This window comes from Aquila chrysaetos, chromosome 10, assembly GCF_900496995.4.
Source record: "Aquila chrysaetos chrysaetos chromosome 10, bAquChr1.4, whole genome shotgun sequence".
Classification (NCBI taxonomy): Eukaryota; Metazoa; Chordata; class Aves; order Accipitriformes; family Accipitridae; genus Aquila; species Aquila chrysaetos.
In genome coordinates this window covers 31,423,954-31,440,702 of record NC_044013.1, presented here as the reverse complement: position 1 = coordinate 31,440,702, position 16,749 = coordinate 31,423,954, and the positions used below count along the sequence as shown (strand labels likewise).

The 16,749-nt window shown below is 48.3% G+C and overlaps 1 protein-coding gene across 7 annotated transcripts in view; it reads left to right on the top strand.

Moving 5' to 3' along the window:
* MTMR4 (myotubularin related protein 4) overlaps window positions 1–16,749 on the top strand; it is a 58,910-nt gene that overhangs the window by 28,545 nt on the left and 13,616 nt on the right. For 5 of the 7 annotated variants that reach the window (XM_030026984.2, XM_030026986.2, XM_041126526.1 and 2 more), the window contains exons 3-8: window positions 3,851–3,940; window positions 6,393–6,509; window positions 7,201–7,283; window positions 7,509–7,675; window positions 9,107–9,203; window positions 15,732–15,845. In XM_030026984.2, the coding sequence (XP_029882844.1) occupies window positions 3,851–3,940; window positions 6,393–6,509; window positions 7,201–7,283; window positions 7,509–7,675; window positions 9,107–9,203; window positions 15,732–15,845 (668 nt within the window). Of the gene's footprint in view, window positions 1–972; window positions 1,405–3,850; window positions 3,941–4,409; window positions 4,504–6,392; window positions 6,510–7,200; window positions 7,284–7,508; window positions 7,676–9,106; window positions 9,204–15,731; window positions 15,846–16,749 lie in introns of those variants that run through there. The other 2 variants (XM_030026983.2, XM_030026987.2) reach the window with 2 other exon arrangements.

The following is a 16,749-nucleotide window of genomic DNA, read 5'->3' as shown; positions in this document are numbered from 1 at the left end:
TGCTGTTGGTATTGCTAGGTAGAGCTGTCGGTGGTGTCTTTGGGTCAATCACATTTAAGAGGAGCTTAATGGCTGCAGGCTGTGCTCTGTTTTGAAGGTCCAGGAGCAAAAAAAGCTGGTATGATTTGAGCAAAATAGTTGGCCCTGGGACTTGGAGGATTAATGAAGGGCTGGGTTTTACTTTTGCTTTTTAAGAAAGAGATTCTCACTCTGGCTCAGTGGTGGGAGGTGGAGGGCAGGGTGGCAGCTGATGATAGAAATGGAGGTGGCATTGCCCAGGAGGCTGCTGTCCTCTGGCTTCTGGAACAGGCTGTGGCCTCGGGAGCTTGCTGTTTGCTCGTGGACTTGACGAGCAACAGGTAGTAAAAGTCAGCTCCTGGGGGGCTGGGGTGGGGAGCTGGGTGTTCAACCCACAGCGTTTCCTGCACCCGAGGCATCTCCCCAATGTCTGCAAGCATTGCTAAACCGGAGTTGGTGAAACTTCCCGCGGGAGCTAACCATCCAAGCGGTCAGCGAGGGGAGTGGTGGCCCTGGGGAGCCTTGTCCGCACCAGGGACCAAGCCCCGGCACACGGGTGCTGATGGGAGCCGCAGACGTCCCGGTACTCCCTGCGCACACGGGAGCTCCTGGGAAGGAGGACTTTTCAGCAGTGAGGAAGCGGCAGGGCCGCCCCTTTGTCCTCCTCTCCCTGCCCATGCACAGAGGACCGCGGGCGGATCGCAGGCAGAGGTTTGCAGCAGGAAACTCCCGGCTGAGCGTCCGAAAGCACCAGCCGGGGCGGAGGGAGGGCTGGCAGCCGGGGCGGAGGGCTGGCTGCCGGGGCGCAACGCCTCCTCGCCGCTATTGTTCCCGGTGCTCCCGCCCGCGCCATCAGCGCGGCACGAGGCATGTGCCGGCGGGGCCGGACTGCATCTCTCGGCAAGCCGCTCCGCCTGGCACCTCGGCGAGGAAGGGGACGCATCGCCGGCATCCGCCCGTCGGCAGGGTGCCGGCTCTGCGTATGGGGACGGGAGGGGGAGAGGAGGGGTGATCCCTCCGTCGGTCTCTCCATTTTCTGTCTCGCCTGTCAGGGAGACACTTAGATGGCAGAGTCGTGCTCGGCGGCCTTCGGAGGTAGGTGGAGTCTGGTCGTCCTCCGCCCTCCCTCCCTCCATTGTCAGCGGCAGCGAGCGGCGGCGGTGGCGGGCACCTGCTCCGGCCGCCGGCGGCAGGGATGCTCCTGCCCTTCGCGGCGGAGCGGGGAGGCTGCGGCAATCCCGGCGCGACGGCTTCGGAGCCGCTGCCGGCAGCAGCAGAGGGCCGGAGGAAGGAGATGCTGCTTGCGCGTGCCCGGCCCAGCTGCCGCCTCGGGAAGTGAACATGAGTCTGCCAGGCCGCGTCTCCTGCTCCATGCTCAACTGCTTTGTAAGTGCTGCTTTCCGCCCCTTCCCCGCCCCCCCCCCCCCCCGCCCCCCTCCTCTCCTCCATGCAAGTGGGGCTGTAAGTCAGCTTCTCTCTCCAGCCCCCGTGCTGAGCCGGCTGTCCCAGATCAGGCCTGTCCTTGAAGCTGGGCTGCATGTGGATCCTCCCGCTTTGCATCTGCCAGGCCTGGTGTGCCGCCCCCCTGAAAAGGGGGATCCCCTTCTCCTCCCTCCCACCTGCCGGTGGAGGACGCCGTGGCCCCCGTCTCTGCTGTGCTGCTGCCCTGCCCGGGCCCAAGGGCACAGCGGCGCCCGGCACCGCAGGTTCAGTCGGCCAGAAGGCCCTGGTGAGCGTTGCCGCGGCATGCAGGCTCCAGCCGGTCCTTGCCTGGAGCTGGAAAATTACCGTGTGAGAGCAGCTGACCCCAGGGGAGCTCTGCACTCCCGCCGTGGCTGCTGCGGCATGGGAGGCAGGGGTGTGCAAGACCCCCTCCTGTGCTGATGCTGTCAGGATGGTGGTGTAGTGGGAGGGGGACCTGAGCTCTGTATCTTTTATGCGTTCCGGGAAAGGAGTTTTCTTGCTCAGAGGAGATCTGATGCCCCTTTGTGCAGAAAGCCCCCCTACAAGGACTCATGGCCAAATGGGCTCTGAGGGCTTCAGGAGATGGCTGCCTTGTGAAGAGAGTGGGGTACTGAGCCCTCTACCCTGCTGATACCCCAGGACAGAGAGATCTGAGTAGATGCTTAGCCTCTCACCCATCCCGTGCTGCAGGCGAGGAGGAACTCAAGGACACCCAGGCCAGTCAAGAGCTCGGGCTGCCCTGTTCCAGTTCCTGCTGCTCCCTGGGATTTCTTTGCAAGCTGCAAAGTGGTGATGGGAGAGGCTCTCTGCTCCCCTGCTGCTGCACCGACACACAGGCACACACCTTTCCTTTGTGTTCTCTCGGGATAGCGCCTCAGCATCAGAGCGAGCCGCTGGCAGGAGAGTCCCCCAAACCCCCCATGGTCTCCAGTAACCGGTGGCTACTGGAGCAGGTGCTGTGCCCTGTGTCCCTCACAGCTTCACGCAGGGACCTGGTGAGTGGGTGAGGAGGGGCGGTGCCTTTGCCTCCAGCTGGGGTTGATGCCTAGTCTTATGCTAGCTACAAGCAGTGTGTGCACAGGTACCTCGACCCAGGGAGGAGGAGGGCTGTGTGGGGTCTGTCTGCCCCAGTCTGAGGTCCAGTGAGTGCTTCAGGCCAGGCTGTACCTGTGGGTGCTGAGGCTTGAGCGGCTGTCCGCAACATAAGAGGATTCAGCATCATATTAAATATAACTGAGCCCAAACTGTGGGGTTCTTGTGTCTTCAGATTTGAAATTTGGGGTTCTGGCTTGGGTGACTTACCCAGAAAGATATTTCATTTTACAATATTATTTAATACTTACAAAACAGAATATTTCCTAATAAATGGTGAAGCCTAGAGGACCTATAGTTTGAGAGCAAGAGGCATTCTGAAGAAAACATTCCCACACCAAATACATGTGGAATCAACACCATCCTGGGCTCCCAGCAGTTAGCATCCTCAGCTGAGTGTCTAGATGCTGCTTGTTTGTACAGCAAGCCGGTGGTTTGACAGTGTGGGGTGAGGGTTGGTAAAAATTGGGACGGAGATTTCATGAGTGACTGAAGATTCACAGGGCCCAAACTGAGACACTCTCTCTACTTTTCTGAGGATGGCATGTCCAGGCTCTGTCTGTCTTCTCAGACCACTTCTCTGAGGCCTCCATGAGCTTTCCAGGGCGTCCATCTGAGCAGGTTAGACATGTTCAGCTGCCCTGAGGATGAACACCCTCCTTGGGTGCTGTCACCAGTCAGTAACACATGTTGTGAATTGGGTGCATTTAGATACAGTTGTTATAGGGTTATGTTTCACACTTGCATATTCTCCTCAAAAAGGATCAGGCTCTTCCCAGATTTCTTTGGGCTAAGAGTGAAAATGAAAACTCCCAAAAGAAAGCAATCCTTATGAAAATAAGAGGAGGAAGAGTAAGTCGGAGCTGCACTGTAAATGGAAACTCTGTGTTACGGTGTTTCTGCTGTGGTGCCACAGTGAAGGTAATGGGGTAACATTTGACATGACAAATTACTGTCACATCAGTCCAAGATCTGGTGCGTGGTCGAGGTGCATCTGCTTGGCTTTCCAAATACCACACGGTTGGAAGAGATGGGGCTCTGAGACCTGCTTCAGTCTTTCGCTGTGCTGTGGGTATTCTGCAACAGCCAGAGGAACTGCTGGGGTCCTGCAATGCAGAGACTATGGTCTGGAGGCAGAACAGGCATTTCCATGCACAGGTCCAGGGGATCCCCAAGGTATTGGGGTGCCAAGAGTATCCAGCAGCTTTGATTTTTGGCTTTTCATAAGACCTGCTGGCTGGGGCCTGTCTCAATGTGTGTTTTGTTTGCAATGCAGGGTGAGGAAGGCCCTCCCAGTTTGGAGTATATCCAGGCCAAGGACTTGTTCCCCCCGAAAGAGCTTGTAAAGGAGGAAGAGTCATTGCAGGTAAGGAAGTAAGAAAACCGAAACAGCTTTGGGATGCAGCAGGCTCGACTCTGGTAGTGTGAAACCTGAGAGCAGTTCTCCAGCCCAGGACGTGTTCTGGAGGCCGCGGCCTGGCCGGTGCTGTAGGTCACATTCGGACCAGCGGGTCCTTCCGCCTGCGTGGAGGCTGCTGACGGCAGTTCTGTACACCCTGGCCCTGCCTTCCCAGCCCTGCCAAGACAGTGCAATTTGTACAGCATCGCATATGCTTCTTGATGCAATACAGAGCCGTCCTGGGTATTCCCTGTCCTCCGCCTGTGCTGACAGTGAGAAATTGTGATGCTGCCTGCGTAGCTCTCTGCAGCAGGTAGATGCTCTCCGGGGCAGGTCGAACATAAGGGCTAGGCTGTGCTCTGTGTAGGCATAGCATGCAATTGCAATGGCTGATCTGGCCCTAATACATGTTGCTCCTGGCGTTTTCCTGCTGCAGAGCTGTTGGAAAGAGAAACCTCCGTATGGTGCCAGCCTCCTGCTGCAAAAGGCCCTTGAAAGAGACCCTGGTACTGTTGCTGCTGTGCAGCAAGGTTGGTATTCTGAACGGTGGCAGCCAAAGGCTCCGGGTGTTTGTTGCTTCCTTTAACATAGTCCACTGCCACCTTGTCCCAGTGCTTGTCAGCCTCCTACTGTGGCTGGAGCCAGGCTCAGGTTGTATGTTCTCACTGCTGCTGCAGTATTTGAGTTTGCTCTGTGATTGGCATCATCTTGGTAAATAGTGCTGATAAAAGCAAGGACTGAAATGTGGCAACAGGTGGATTGACTTGATGGAGCAAACAGGGGCTGAGGAGTTGCACGGGGTCAAGGCTGCAGGTCTGTGGCCTGTGGGAGGTGAAGCTGCTGAGATGACTCTGAGCTGAGACTACCTGGAGAAGAGCAGAATCTGCTTTAGTCTTCTGTGTGGAGGACCGTAAAGTTCATCCCTCCCAAAGGGTAATTTGTGTTTGGTAAATTGTTATTCTCTTGATGTAAAGTGAAGTCTAAAAGGACACCATCATCTTGATTACAAACTGTATTCAGGCACCTGTCAGTTTATTCCAGGATTTCCCTCTGTCAGTTCTTGCAGTTTTACCATCCCGTTTCTGATCCGTCTCCCTTCTGTTGCTGTGTGAAAGAGCCACGTAAGCACGAAACACATGCCAACTAAAACCAGCTCTGGCAAGTGTGCATAAATAAACTGCAGAAATAAAGAGAGTATATTCTCTTAATGTCAAATAATTAACATTTTTCGAGAGTATTCAGACAGATGCTAGTCTAAGGCTATTATTTTTGTACAAGTAACTTAAGAAGGGAGAAGTTGTTAGTACAATTGTCACCTCCACATGAAGTCTAAAATACAGGAAATTCAATTTTTAAGCAGCATATATATACCCAAGCCATAGAAACAACTTAGAAGTAAAGGCAAGGTGGTCTGACTTGTACTAATTACAGTCTAATGAATTGTTTCATCAGATGCCTTGCCCCCCAAGTAAAGGGCTCTGGCTGAAATGACAAATCTTCATGACTTTTTGCATAATTGGCTACCAACATCACCTGGTGTAGGTGGCATTCAGGGAACAATGAGGAGTCTACTTAGCTAAGGAAAAAGGGGCCTGGTGAATTTTAGGCTTTTTTTTTTTTTTTTAATACAAGCAAAGAAAAGTCAAACTTGGCCATCTGCCAGGATCCCTTGTTTTAAAAATAGCTATGGCATGTCCAGGCTGATAGGGAAAAACAGAAAGACACTTGATTATCTGGATTTTTTTTTTTAAATTCTAATACAGGTAACTTTAATGATGTTTCCTCAGTCATACACAGAGGTTCCCTCAGAGCCTTGTTAGCAGAAATTGAGCAAAACTTTGATTCATTTGTTTACCTGGATTGGTACCAGTGAGTCTCATAGTGCTGCTAAGAGCCCCCTTCATTTAAATGACACAGCAGGATCACATATGCGATGCTGCCTTGGGGCAGAGGACTCTGATCCTATCAGGCTCTCCCTGGAGCTGTGCAGAGCACTCCCCAACTCGTGTCTGAGCTGTGCCCGAGGTGTGTCCTTTATCATGCCACTTGCACCAGGGCTGCGTTTACCCTCTCTGAAAAGCAGGGACCATAAATCCCTCTGCCCCCATGCAATAACCTTGCTGCCAGATACCCACAGTTGGTGTACATAGCGTTTGTGGTCACACCTCTCCTCCGCAAATAATTATCTGTCAGGAGGTGCTCAGTGGCTCCTTGGAAGAAGATCCATCTTATGGGGCTGGGCAGCGGGTACCAGTGCTGTTTCGTGCTGTTGTCTGCTCTCAGTGCAGGAAGAGCATGTTGCTGTGAATGATTTCCCACAGGAGATGCACTGTGAAGGCAGTAGGAGAGGTAGCTCTTGGCATTTATGGTATGCAAAGTACTCTGCATGTGTCTTGAATTAGTGATGTCTCCCTTCCAGGTCCCATTCACTGTGTTGCAGGGCGAGGGCGTGGAGTATCTTGGCCATGCAAACGATGCTGTGATCGCCATCTCCAACTACCGGCTTCATATCAAATTCAAGGATTCTGTGATCAATGTAAGTCTGGATCTGCTTGTTCCTGCTGCCTGAATCATAATCTCTCGCAGTATTTTGGGGAGGGGGGAACGGCGGCATAAGCCATTTCTGTGGTCTGTGGCATGGGAACTGTGCCTCTTGAAGGATGCCAAGCCTGATGCTGTCTCTACTTATTGCTGGTCATGCAGTTGCTGTTTTGCTTCTGCATTGTGGTGTGTGGATGGGGTTTTATTTTGGATAATTAGGTCTTTCCTTTGCTGTTCTCTTTAAATTCAAGCATTGAACTTGGTGGTTTTAAGACTGTTAAGGTCTCTTGCAGGCCAGTTTTAATGAGGCTTTTCCTACCTGAAGACCAGCAACTGAGAGTCAGGCAGTGGGAGCCTAAGGCTCTGTCGCTGTCTTGACTTGCCATCTTTCATTGCAGCTTTTGTCTGCCTGTTACCTGTGCTTGTCTGGATGCGATTTAGTCAGTAACTGGCCCCAGCTGGGAGACTACCCAGGGACAGAATAGAAATTGGAATAGTAATTGTTGAAGGAGGCTCTATGCTGAGTCCTGAAGCTTCATAAACGTTGCAGTGGGTTTGCAGTTTGAACTAGAAGCTCGTGGTTGTTGATAGAGCCATGACTGTGTGTGATGGGCCTGTGGGCAAAGCTGCTATGTCTGCTATGTGATGTGGTCTGCCTTGTCATGCCCTACATCTGTCCCTCACAGGTGCCTTTGAGGATGATGGAAAGTGTGGAGTGTCGGGATATGTTCCAGCTTCACATTGTCTGCAAGGACTCCAAAGTGATCAGGTATGCGTTTTATTACTATGTTGTAGATGCCACTGCAGGCCAGTTGCCATGATCTGCTCTGGTGCCTCCCTCTGTGCTGCCATTGGAATTAAGCTGTTCATGGCCAAGGTTACTAAGACTTGGTACTTTGTTCCTTTTCCTGGTTAAGTGGAGCAGAGCTCCCTGTCCATGTATCTTGGCTGGATGAACATACCCACTGAGGATTATTTACATTTGGGTTTGCAGGTGCCATTTCTCCACGTTTAAGCAGTGCCAGGAGTGGCTAAAGAGGCTAACTCGAGCCATTGCCCGGCCTGCTAAGCCTGAGGACCTCTTTGCATTTGCCTACCATGCGTGGTGCTTAGGAGTTTGTGTTGATGAGGAGGATCAACATGCACATCTCTGCCGTCCAGGTAAGCTCCTGGCTTGTCCCCTTCCTGCTCTTTTGTCCAGAAGCACTGCAATGCCATTTGAACTGTTGTTCATAAACTGATGTCTGGCTATATGTCTTAAGCTCTGCTGTAGCCATAGCCTAAGTTCATCTTGCTAAGGAGTATCCTGTACCTGGCCTAGAGGTCCAGCTGATGGCCAGGTGTGGCTGGATAACAAGCACAGTAAAAGGAATAATAGTAATAAGCACAGTAAGGAGCATTGTGAGCCAGCAACACATAAGCAGCTTTTCCCTTTCTCCTTGTGAATGGAGAAAACATCACATACTTTAGTACTCTCATCATGATGACAGAGAGCTCAAGCAGCCTTGTCCCTGGATAGTAAACAACATCAGCTTTGAGGCGGCATAATTAATATGAGTCCATTTGCATCTCTCCTCCAACACCTCGAAATACCGTGACATTCCTGGGATCACGTCTGTGGAGATGTCTGCCTCATCCTTAACACAGGCACAAATAAAATCTTTGAATCCATGAAGAGAAAACCAGAGCTGTGATGGTGCCCTCGTGTGGATTGGGAGTTTCCCGTCTCTGGGAACACAAAGTTCACTTGCAGTTGCTTTGTCTTTAAACAGCTTCATCCTGAGTAAAGGGGGATTAAAATGAGTGACAAACCTGGCTTTAGACTTAAAAATGTGCTGATGCTAGAGAAGCAGTAGCCTGAATGAAATGTTCAAACACAGGTTGGGATTGAGGGATGGGTTTGAATAGTATAGCTGAAAGAGATATCAGAAAGAGGCTGATAGAGAAAAGGTATACTATGTGTTCTTACCATGTCCCAAACACCAGCAACTGGGAGATATTTGCTGTGTTTTCCTTTAGAGAAAGTATTATTCTCTAGTATAAATAAACTTACCTGTGGAAATTGTTGCTGCAGGACATGAATGAGGTGAAGAGCTTTGCGGTATTTATTTATTAACAACATTGGACACTCGAGCAACAAAGACATCCAGGATTTGTAAGGCGAGGCTAAAACATAAGAGAGCAAACCCTGAGTCAGCCTCTGAGAGAGGAGTCTGGAAGAAGGAACTGCCTGGGGTGGGTGCTCAGTACTCCTCTGCCGTGGGGTTCCTGACATCCACTTTGGAAGCCATCTCTGTCAGAAGGGCAAAAGTGGATTGAATTAACCCCCCACAGTCCCACATTGATGTGAGAAGGCTGTTTCCATGCCACTCAGTGCCTTGAGACTGAGAGGTGATCTGACTTAATGAAATAAGCAGAGGAACCCCTGTGAAGGACAACTCTTTTTGGCTTCTGAAGCAAGATCCCTGCCATCCAGCTGTCCTGTAGTTTTTCTCTAGCCTATGATAGTTGCTATGGAGCTGCCACTAACATGTTTAGATTTCATCAGTTCTGTATAGCTGTTAGTAAATACACTGTGCCCTGTTCTTCCAGGAGACCATGTGAGATACCGATTTGAGATGGAGCTGGTGAGGATGGGCTTTGACTTGCAGAACGTCTGGCGCGTTTCTGACATCAACAACAATTACAAGTAAGTGTTTCACCACCAGGCTCTCCCCATTCTCCTCTTTGCTTACCTTCTTCCCTTTGCAGTCCCTGTGCAGAGCAGTGGGTGAGTCAGACTCCAGCTAATCCTCCTTCCTGGCCTTGATAACCCTCAGGCAGATCAGCATATGAGCCAGGTCCCCTTTCTTTCTGCCTTTCACATCGTGGAATTGAAGAAGGAATACAGCCCAAATATCAGAGCTAGCAGCAACTGTAAATGCTGACTCAGGTAGTTTATAATGTGGTGGCCATAATTCATCCTTGAAGACATTTGGGAGTCTCAGAGGAACTGTCCATTGTAGGGTTGCCTTTCTGGTCAGTCATTCTCTCTAAAATGCTTGTGCTGTTTGAAATGAAAATCACAAAGTTTTCATGAAGTCAGGCAGCTATTCAGAAAGTTTACTATTTCAGCACACACAGTTTTCATGAAGTCGGGCAGCTATTGAGAAGCTGGGGGCGAGCCAGTGGAGGGCTGTCAGGATGCTCAGAAGTCTGGGCAAGGAGCAAGGCTTGTTCAGTCTGGTGCAGAAGAGGCTAAAGGGTGACCTACTTACAGCCTACAGCTGCTGGAAGGACATTTACAAAGGTGATGGAGTGAAACTCTTCTGCCAGTGGCAGACAGCTGAACCAGAGGCAACAGCCACAAGGTGCAGCTTGGGAGGTTCAGACTGGACATGGGAGGAAGAAAAATCATTTCCCAGGATTGTGGTGCTGTGCTTGGGCAGATCCTCAGAGAGGTGGGGGTTCTCCATCATGACAGCACTTCAAGTCTCAGATGATCTAGTGTTGGAGGTGGTCCCCTGTGAGCAGGAGGTTAGAGTGGAGGTCTCTAGAAGGTCTTTCCCACCAGCATGTTGGTGATTCCAGCCTGCCTTCTGCTCCTAGAGAATAGCAGAGGAGCTCTTGGAGAAGCGCTGCTGCATTCTTTGCAGCAGGTGGCATTAAGCCAACAGGATTTTACTGAGCTTTGATGGACGTACTCATTTCTGCATTCCCTATAATCCTTTTCTTGAAACAACTGGTAACCCTCAGTCTTTTCCCTATGTCTCAGCCAGTAAAGGCATCCCCAACACCTATATATCAGACAGTTCAAGGTCACTGGTTTCTTGTAGAGACCATGGGGAGCCTCAGGCACGCTGGCCTGGGGAAATCCCGGTGGAGTTTTGCAGTTTCCTGCCTGTTCTTTTCTCTCTTTCTCAAGAATTCAGACAGTAATCACTAGATTTGGGGGTTGATTTACAGTTTCTACTTAGCCCTTCTGACCGCATCGTTGCTTTTGGACTGTTAACATGACTTTGATGGCATTTACGCAGTTTCTCCAAGGATGTCAAATAAAAATTATTTTCCTGAACTGCTCAGTTTTGGAGTGCACAACCTGTAGGTGCCTGCCCTAGGTAGCATCTCTGTATGTCTTTGAGAGCAGTCAGGCTTTCTCCGCTGCTAGATTTTGGGATGTAGTTCCCTCTGACTATTTCAGAAAGTTCAGCTTATGTAGACCATCCGTGGTTCACTTCCTGGCCAGTGATACACAGCAATTAGCCAACTTCTCTAAAGGCAGATGTTTTATTTCCAGCCAAACCAGGGAAGAAAGAACTTGAAACAAACCTCAGCAAGCTGGATACAGGCCTGGGTTTGGTTTCCTCCATCTGCTGAGTTCCCACCTGGGGATCCTGGCAGGTCGCAGCTTCTTGCAGACATCCTGAGATCTCAAAGGTGGTGCAATTTGCTTGTGCAACTCAGAAACCAGTTCTCTCTTGCTGCTTCAGAGAGTGTGTCTTTAAATCCTGCCCTGGCTTTTGATCATTACCACCTGCCTCTATTCACAGGAATTGGGTTACTTTTTAACTGTTTATAGTCCTTTTATCTTTTATTTCCCAGCATTGGCAAAACAGTGTTGTTAGAGACAGGATACTCCAAGGTAATGGCTTTGTTCATTGTCTTTCAAGTCTGTTGCGAGATGTCCTTATCTGGAAACTATTATCTTCTTCCTGGCGACAGCCATCATAAAATTAGAGCAATACAAGCATATAATAACCACTCCTTCAGTCTTGATAAAAGTATACTATTTCAGCACATGATAATGAAATTATTACATGATCTCTCCCTGGCTCTCACATCTTCAGTGATCTGTATAACCAGAGAAATGGACGCATTCTGGCATTCCCCATCTGGTGCGCCCATGCTGCCCAAGATAGGAGTTGTTTCATATCGGCCTTAATGCTGGTAGATTTGGTGCACATGTAGTTCCTTCAAAAAGGAAAAAAACGTTCACCTTTCCTTCAGTGTTGATGCTTGTTTTCAGCTTTGATCTTTTTACAATTGTGGGTTTGTTTATTTTTGACTTTGAGGAAAAAGCTGTCTGGAGTTCTGTGTTACTGGTTTAGGCAGCTGATGTTTCCTGCTTGTTTCTGTGGGTGCTCTTAATTCATATTTCGTCTTATTTTGTTACAATTCTCTACAAATTTTAGTACCATACTTTGCTTTTATTGGAAAAGTGATAATTAGTGTTCTTGCTTGTATTTGCCGTATGAATGTGTAGACAATAAGTCTATGAGGACTATTAGCAATAAAGCATGTGTGTTTGCATTCTGCGAAGGGAGGTCTCTCTTGCTGGACTGGCTGTTACCTTTGTGGTAAGAAGATGCTTCATCAGTCTTGTCCGTAGGTGTGGTTTGTGCCGATTTATACGTTTGTGTTGTTACAGCCACCTTTTTCTGAGATCAAACCTCACAGTTTCAAAAACGTTTCCTTCAGTGTCCTGGGTCAGCATGGTCCCAGGGGTGTTTCAGGCCACCCCTCCATGACCTGCATGACTTCGCTGTTCATCAATTTCTCATGGGACACATGAGCATATTGCACAACACAGGGACAAGCATGGTTCCCCCTAGGACTCCCTTTGTTGTGAAAAATGACCATTGAAGTTCTGTACTATTTCTTATCGTTTCAAGAGTTACTGTTTCATAAGAGGAGCTTCCTTCAAGTCTATGGTGAGCGACCTGTAAAACAAACAAACAAAAAATTCAAGAAAACCTTTCTGAAAATCCAAATCCAGTCAGCCACGTGAGCTGTATCTGCTCGTACAGTGATGTTTCCAGCAAACTCTACATAGGTGATGCGCAACCTCCCTCCACGGAAACTGTGTTGACTCTTGCCAAGTGCACCATATTTGCCCTTGTACCAACTGTGACAGTCAGTTGCTTTGTACAGAAGTCAGACTCCAGTGGTTTCCCACATTGCCCCAGAGACCTTTTTACAAAATTGATACTGTGTTTGCCACCTTTCACTCCTCTGGCACCCAAGCCAACATAAGCAATAGCTTACACATCTCGGTTAATCGTTCACCTGGTACGCATTTGGGTTGCTGTAGAAGTGTTGAGCATTATCTAGTCCTGATGATTAGCCACTCCTCATTCCTAGCAGATTGTTCTAAAACTTCCCCTGCAGAAGTTTCCGCATTAATCTCTTCTTGTTCCTTGTCCCTTATAAGACAGGGTTAGGTCTGGCAGCTTCTTCGTGGGCTCCTCTGCTGAACACCAGCGCAAATAGTTTTGATTTTCTGCTGTGATTTTGCTGATCTATTAGACCTTCAGTTTCAGTAGCAGGCTGATACCTCCAAGATGTTTGAAAAATGTCTTCAGAGTTTTAATCTTTTAACAGGTCATTTCTCAAAAACTGTATGACGTGTCTCATTTTTACTGTTTTTTAAATTCAGGTGCACATTTGGCTTCTCATGTCCTTTGGAAATATTTCCCCTCTTTGAAGGATGTCCTTTTGTTTCTAAAATACTTCTTTTGTTCACTGTTTAACTCTGCCACCTCTTCTGATCTTTTTGCATTTTATATTATTATTGAATAGCATGTTTAAATAACTATCATATCATCTGCAAGCTTCCCCCTGCCTTTTCTGAAACTCATTGTTACTGGCATGGGAAGCTTATCCCATCTAAAAATATTGTTGAATTCTACTGTGTGATGAATACTGTAACAAAGTGATTTTTCAGTTATTCTATTTTGGAGCAGTTTAGGACCAAGGGAAGAGTTATGTACTTTTGTATTATTTGGCTGGTAGCAGCAAGAAGCAGCTGATCGCATCTAAAAATGTCGCCTTTGTCTCATGCATTATTGTGATGCTTATGCATTTTATGTGGAAGCAACACAAGTCTCCCATGGCAATTTCTGCCCTTGCAGCCTTTCTGCTTCTCTTCCAGACTCTCGTGGAAGTTGTTACAGTTGCTCCAGTGGTTGGTAGTGTAGCCTCAATGCTATCCTGTCTTTCTTTAGGCTTGGGATTTGAATCCATGCACATTCTGCATTGCTTGTGGATGCTGGTAACTCTTAGCCTCACACTTTTACCTTCACATTTTCCTGGAACATACCACACTTTGTTCACTAGCACAATCTATTTTGGTCTTCCTGCAAAGCTTGTACTCTGAAATTTACGGTACCACTAATAATCTTCCTTGTATCAAGTTTGTAAGATGCCATTAAGCCAACATACTTATTTATCCTGGCTTTTCAGTTCCTCTACTTTATTTTTTGGAATTCTAGCCTAGAAGCACTGGTCTGTCTTGACCTCATTGCCTGTTTTTATATGCCCTGCTTAAATTTGGCTTAACTTCTTGAGGCTGTCCTGTTTCCTACCTGAATTTTACTGAATTCTGCCTTACTGTTTTCCTAACACTACAGAGTTTTAGTGACTTAACTCTTAGAAGATATGCTCCTGAACCTCTCCTGTGCTGACTCTCCCCAATTTTTAGTTTAAGACATCTCCCATAATGTTTCCTCTGAAGTGCCAGGGAGCTGATTCTGTTTTCATCTTGATGAAGCCCATTCTTGTATAGACTTAGCTATTGCAAAATTTTCTCCAGATCTTAACAGGTGCTAACCCTCTTCCACATACCTTTATTCTCAGTCACACTTCAGTGCTTCTCTAATTTCCTCACCAACTTTACACATGGAATCTGAGGCATTTCAGAGATGTCCAAACCTAGACATCCTACCACAGACATCCTGGTCTTCAGCTTCTTACCTGACAGCTTTAATTTTGCTTCCTGGATTCCTCTTCCTCACCCTCTTGTTTTTATCCTGTAAAGCAATCTTGCTTTCTGCCTGGGGCTTTCTGAGAAGCTGTCTAGACACTGTGTGAAGTGCCATCTTCTAACGTGGCAGGTAGTTCCTTGCTAGTATCACAAACTAAATGTTACTAAGTGCTGTATTGTGCCTATTGCCATCAGCTGGGATAGCTTGGACTCAGGGGAACACCAGGCCACCCTCTGGAGCTTACCAGCTGGATAGTTTCACCCCCCTCAGTTTGCTTCCCATCTGCCCTGAAACATTCCTTCTAAATGATGTGGGTTATAGCCTGTAGTTAGAGCTGCTCTTTGATGTCCCTTGCCATGTACGGCTTTGTCTGCCTGGGCTGCTGGAGCTCAGCTGGTCCGGCATCCAGGCAGTGCTTTGTCTCTGCAGCCTGCGACCTGCCCTGTATGCAGCGTATACTGTGAGCGGCAGGGACAGGAAGCTGCAGGGATAATAGCTGCAGTAACCAGGAAGCCCCTGTGCTCCCGGATTTTTATGTGTGCACTGTTTGGCTGCCTCCCTCTTTGCCTTGGCTCCCCTCTTGCCCTGCTGTTAATGTACTTGCAGTTGGGTTTTTAACATTTTTCTTGGGACTTAAGCATTCACAATCTCGTTGCCTCTTCCCATCCTCCCAACTAACTGAATTTCCATTTCAGCTGAACTGCTTTACACTTAGGTTCATTCAGATGTGGGGCTCCTCTGGTACTGCAGCTCTGCTCGTTGAAGAGTTGGGTGCTTCCTGCTATTAGCTGTGCATGCTGTGAGTTTCTTCACCAGGGGACTGGGTTGGGTAGGGGCTTGCCCATCACATTCCTCTCACTGCTGGCACGTGTTCAGATGTGTATTAGGAATCTGATTTCTGGCACACCACCAAACAAGATATTCTTTTAGATCTCCCTCATGTCATTTTATTGTAACATACACCAAATCACCACTGCTATCTTTCTGGGCAGAGTTATGTTTTCCTTGCAGAGAAATGTGTAAAGCTTCTCAGTGGTGATCTGTTTTTCTGCCTTGCAGAAAGTGGCAGATCATTTACCAGAAGCTGTGTGTCTTTCTGCATTTGCAAGTGCTGCAAGAAAACCAAAACCCCACATAAATTAATGACTGTTCCCCTAAACCCTCATGAATTCTTAAATCCAGAGGATGCTCCAAAGGCATCCTTGGGAATTACTGGGGTACTTAGTATGGGCCTGGAGGTGAGGCCTGAGGTGAAAGGAAGTTGTTTTCTCTCAGCTCATTCCTGCCAGGATTTTTTGGGTCACTTTTCCCACGTTGAGACTGTGCCACGACAGATATGAAGCGGAAGAGCCGAAGCACTGCATGCTGAGTTTGGGGAAATGTGAGCTGCTCCTGCCCTCTCTCTGCACAGCTTCTCTGGTGCAGATTTTTGATTGCCAAGTCCTCATCTTGCCTTCGTGCTTTCTTTTTTCCAGGCTTTGTTCCAGTTATCCCCAGAAGCTGCTGGTCCCTGTCTGGATCACCGATAAGGAGCTAGAGAACGTGGCTTCATTTAGGTCATGGAAGAGGATCCCTGTGGTGGTGTACAGGTAAATGCAAAACCAAAGCAGTGCTCTCCCCCAAACCCACAACAGCTGCCCTCTTCCTCGTAGTCTTGTGCTGGGTGTTGTGAAGCCAGGTTAGCAGAGCATGTGTACAGGGCTGTGGAGCTACAGGGTGACAGCGATAGCGGCGTTCTGGTCCTCGTGCTGTGTATTCCTTTTGCCTACTACCTGAAAATGTGCTGCTTTCAGGACTCCTCCTCCCAGCACACGCATCAGCCTCTCTAGGCACACATCCTGCAACAGTAGCGCAGGGTGTTCTCCAGAAGGGAGAAACAATGTTCCGGTAACTGCTGCTTCTTTCCTGCTTCCAGTTAGCTCTGAAGATGTGGGTGACTTTCCTCCTATGGGAGATGGGGCAAGAACACTATGTCAAATTAAGGTTCTCTTTCTCTGAGTTTCAAAACTTTTTCACAGATTGGTACTTGCCTAGCTGCTACTTTGAAAAGAAATCTCAGCCAAAATGAGCCTGCTGTGTGGCCCTGTTCTCAACTAGGTGTTCAGGCCTGGACATACCTTTTAATACCCAAGTGCAAATCACTTCTGTTTTGACTGAGTTCTGAGGGTTTGACAGCATTTAGGTAACAGAATGAAATGTTTGCATGTGGCTGAACTCTGCTGATTCAATAACTGGTAAATATTCTATACAGGGGGATGCAGGAGGTTAGGCAGCAAATAAAGCAGGGCTTTTCAGGGTAGGGGGGTGGTTTCTCATTAAATGTGTCTTCTGGGAGACTTGACATGTTTGAAACAAAAGGGACGCTGGTTGAATAGGTGCACCAGCCGGCATGCATGTTGTAAAATGTATGTTATTGTTTCTAGCCTTAGACTTTGTGTTAGCAATTACTAAATCCAAATATAAAAAGCTTTGAAAATATCAGAGCTGCACAGC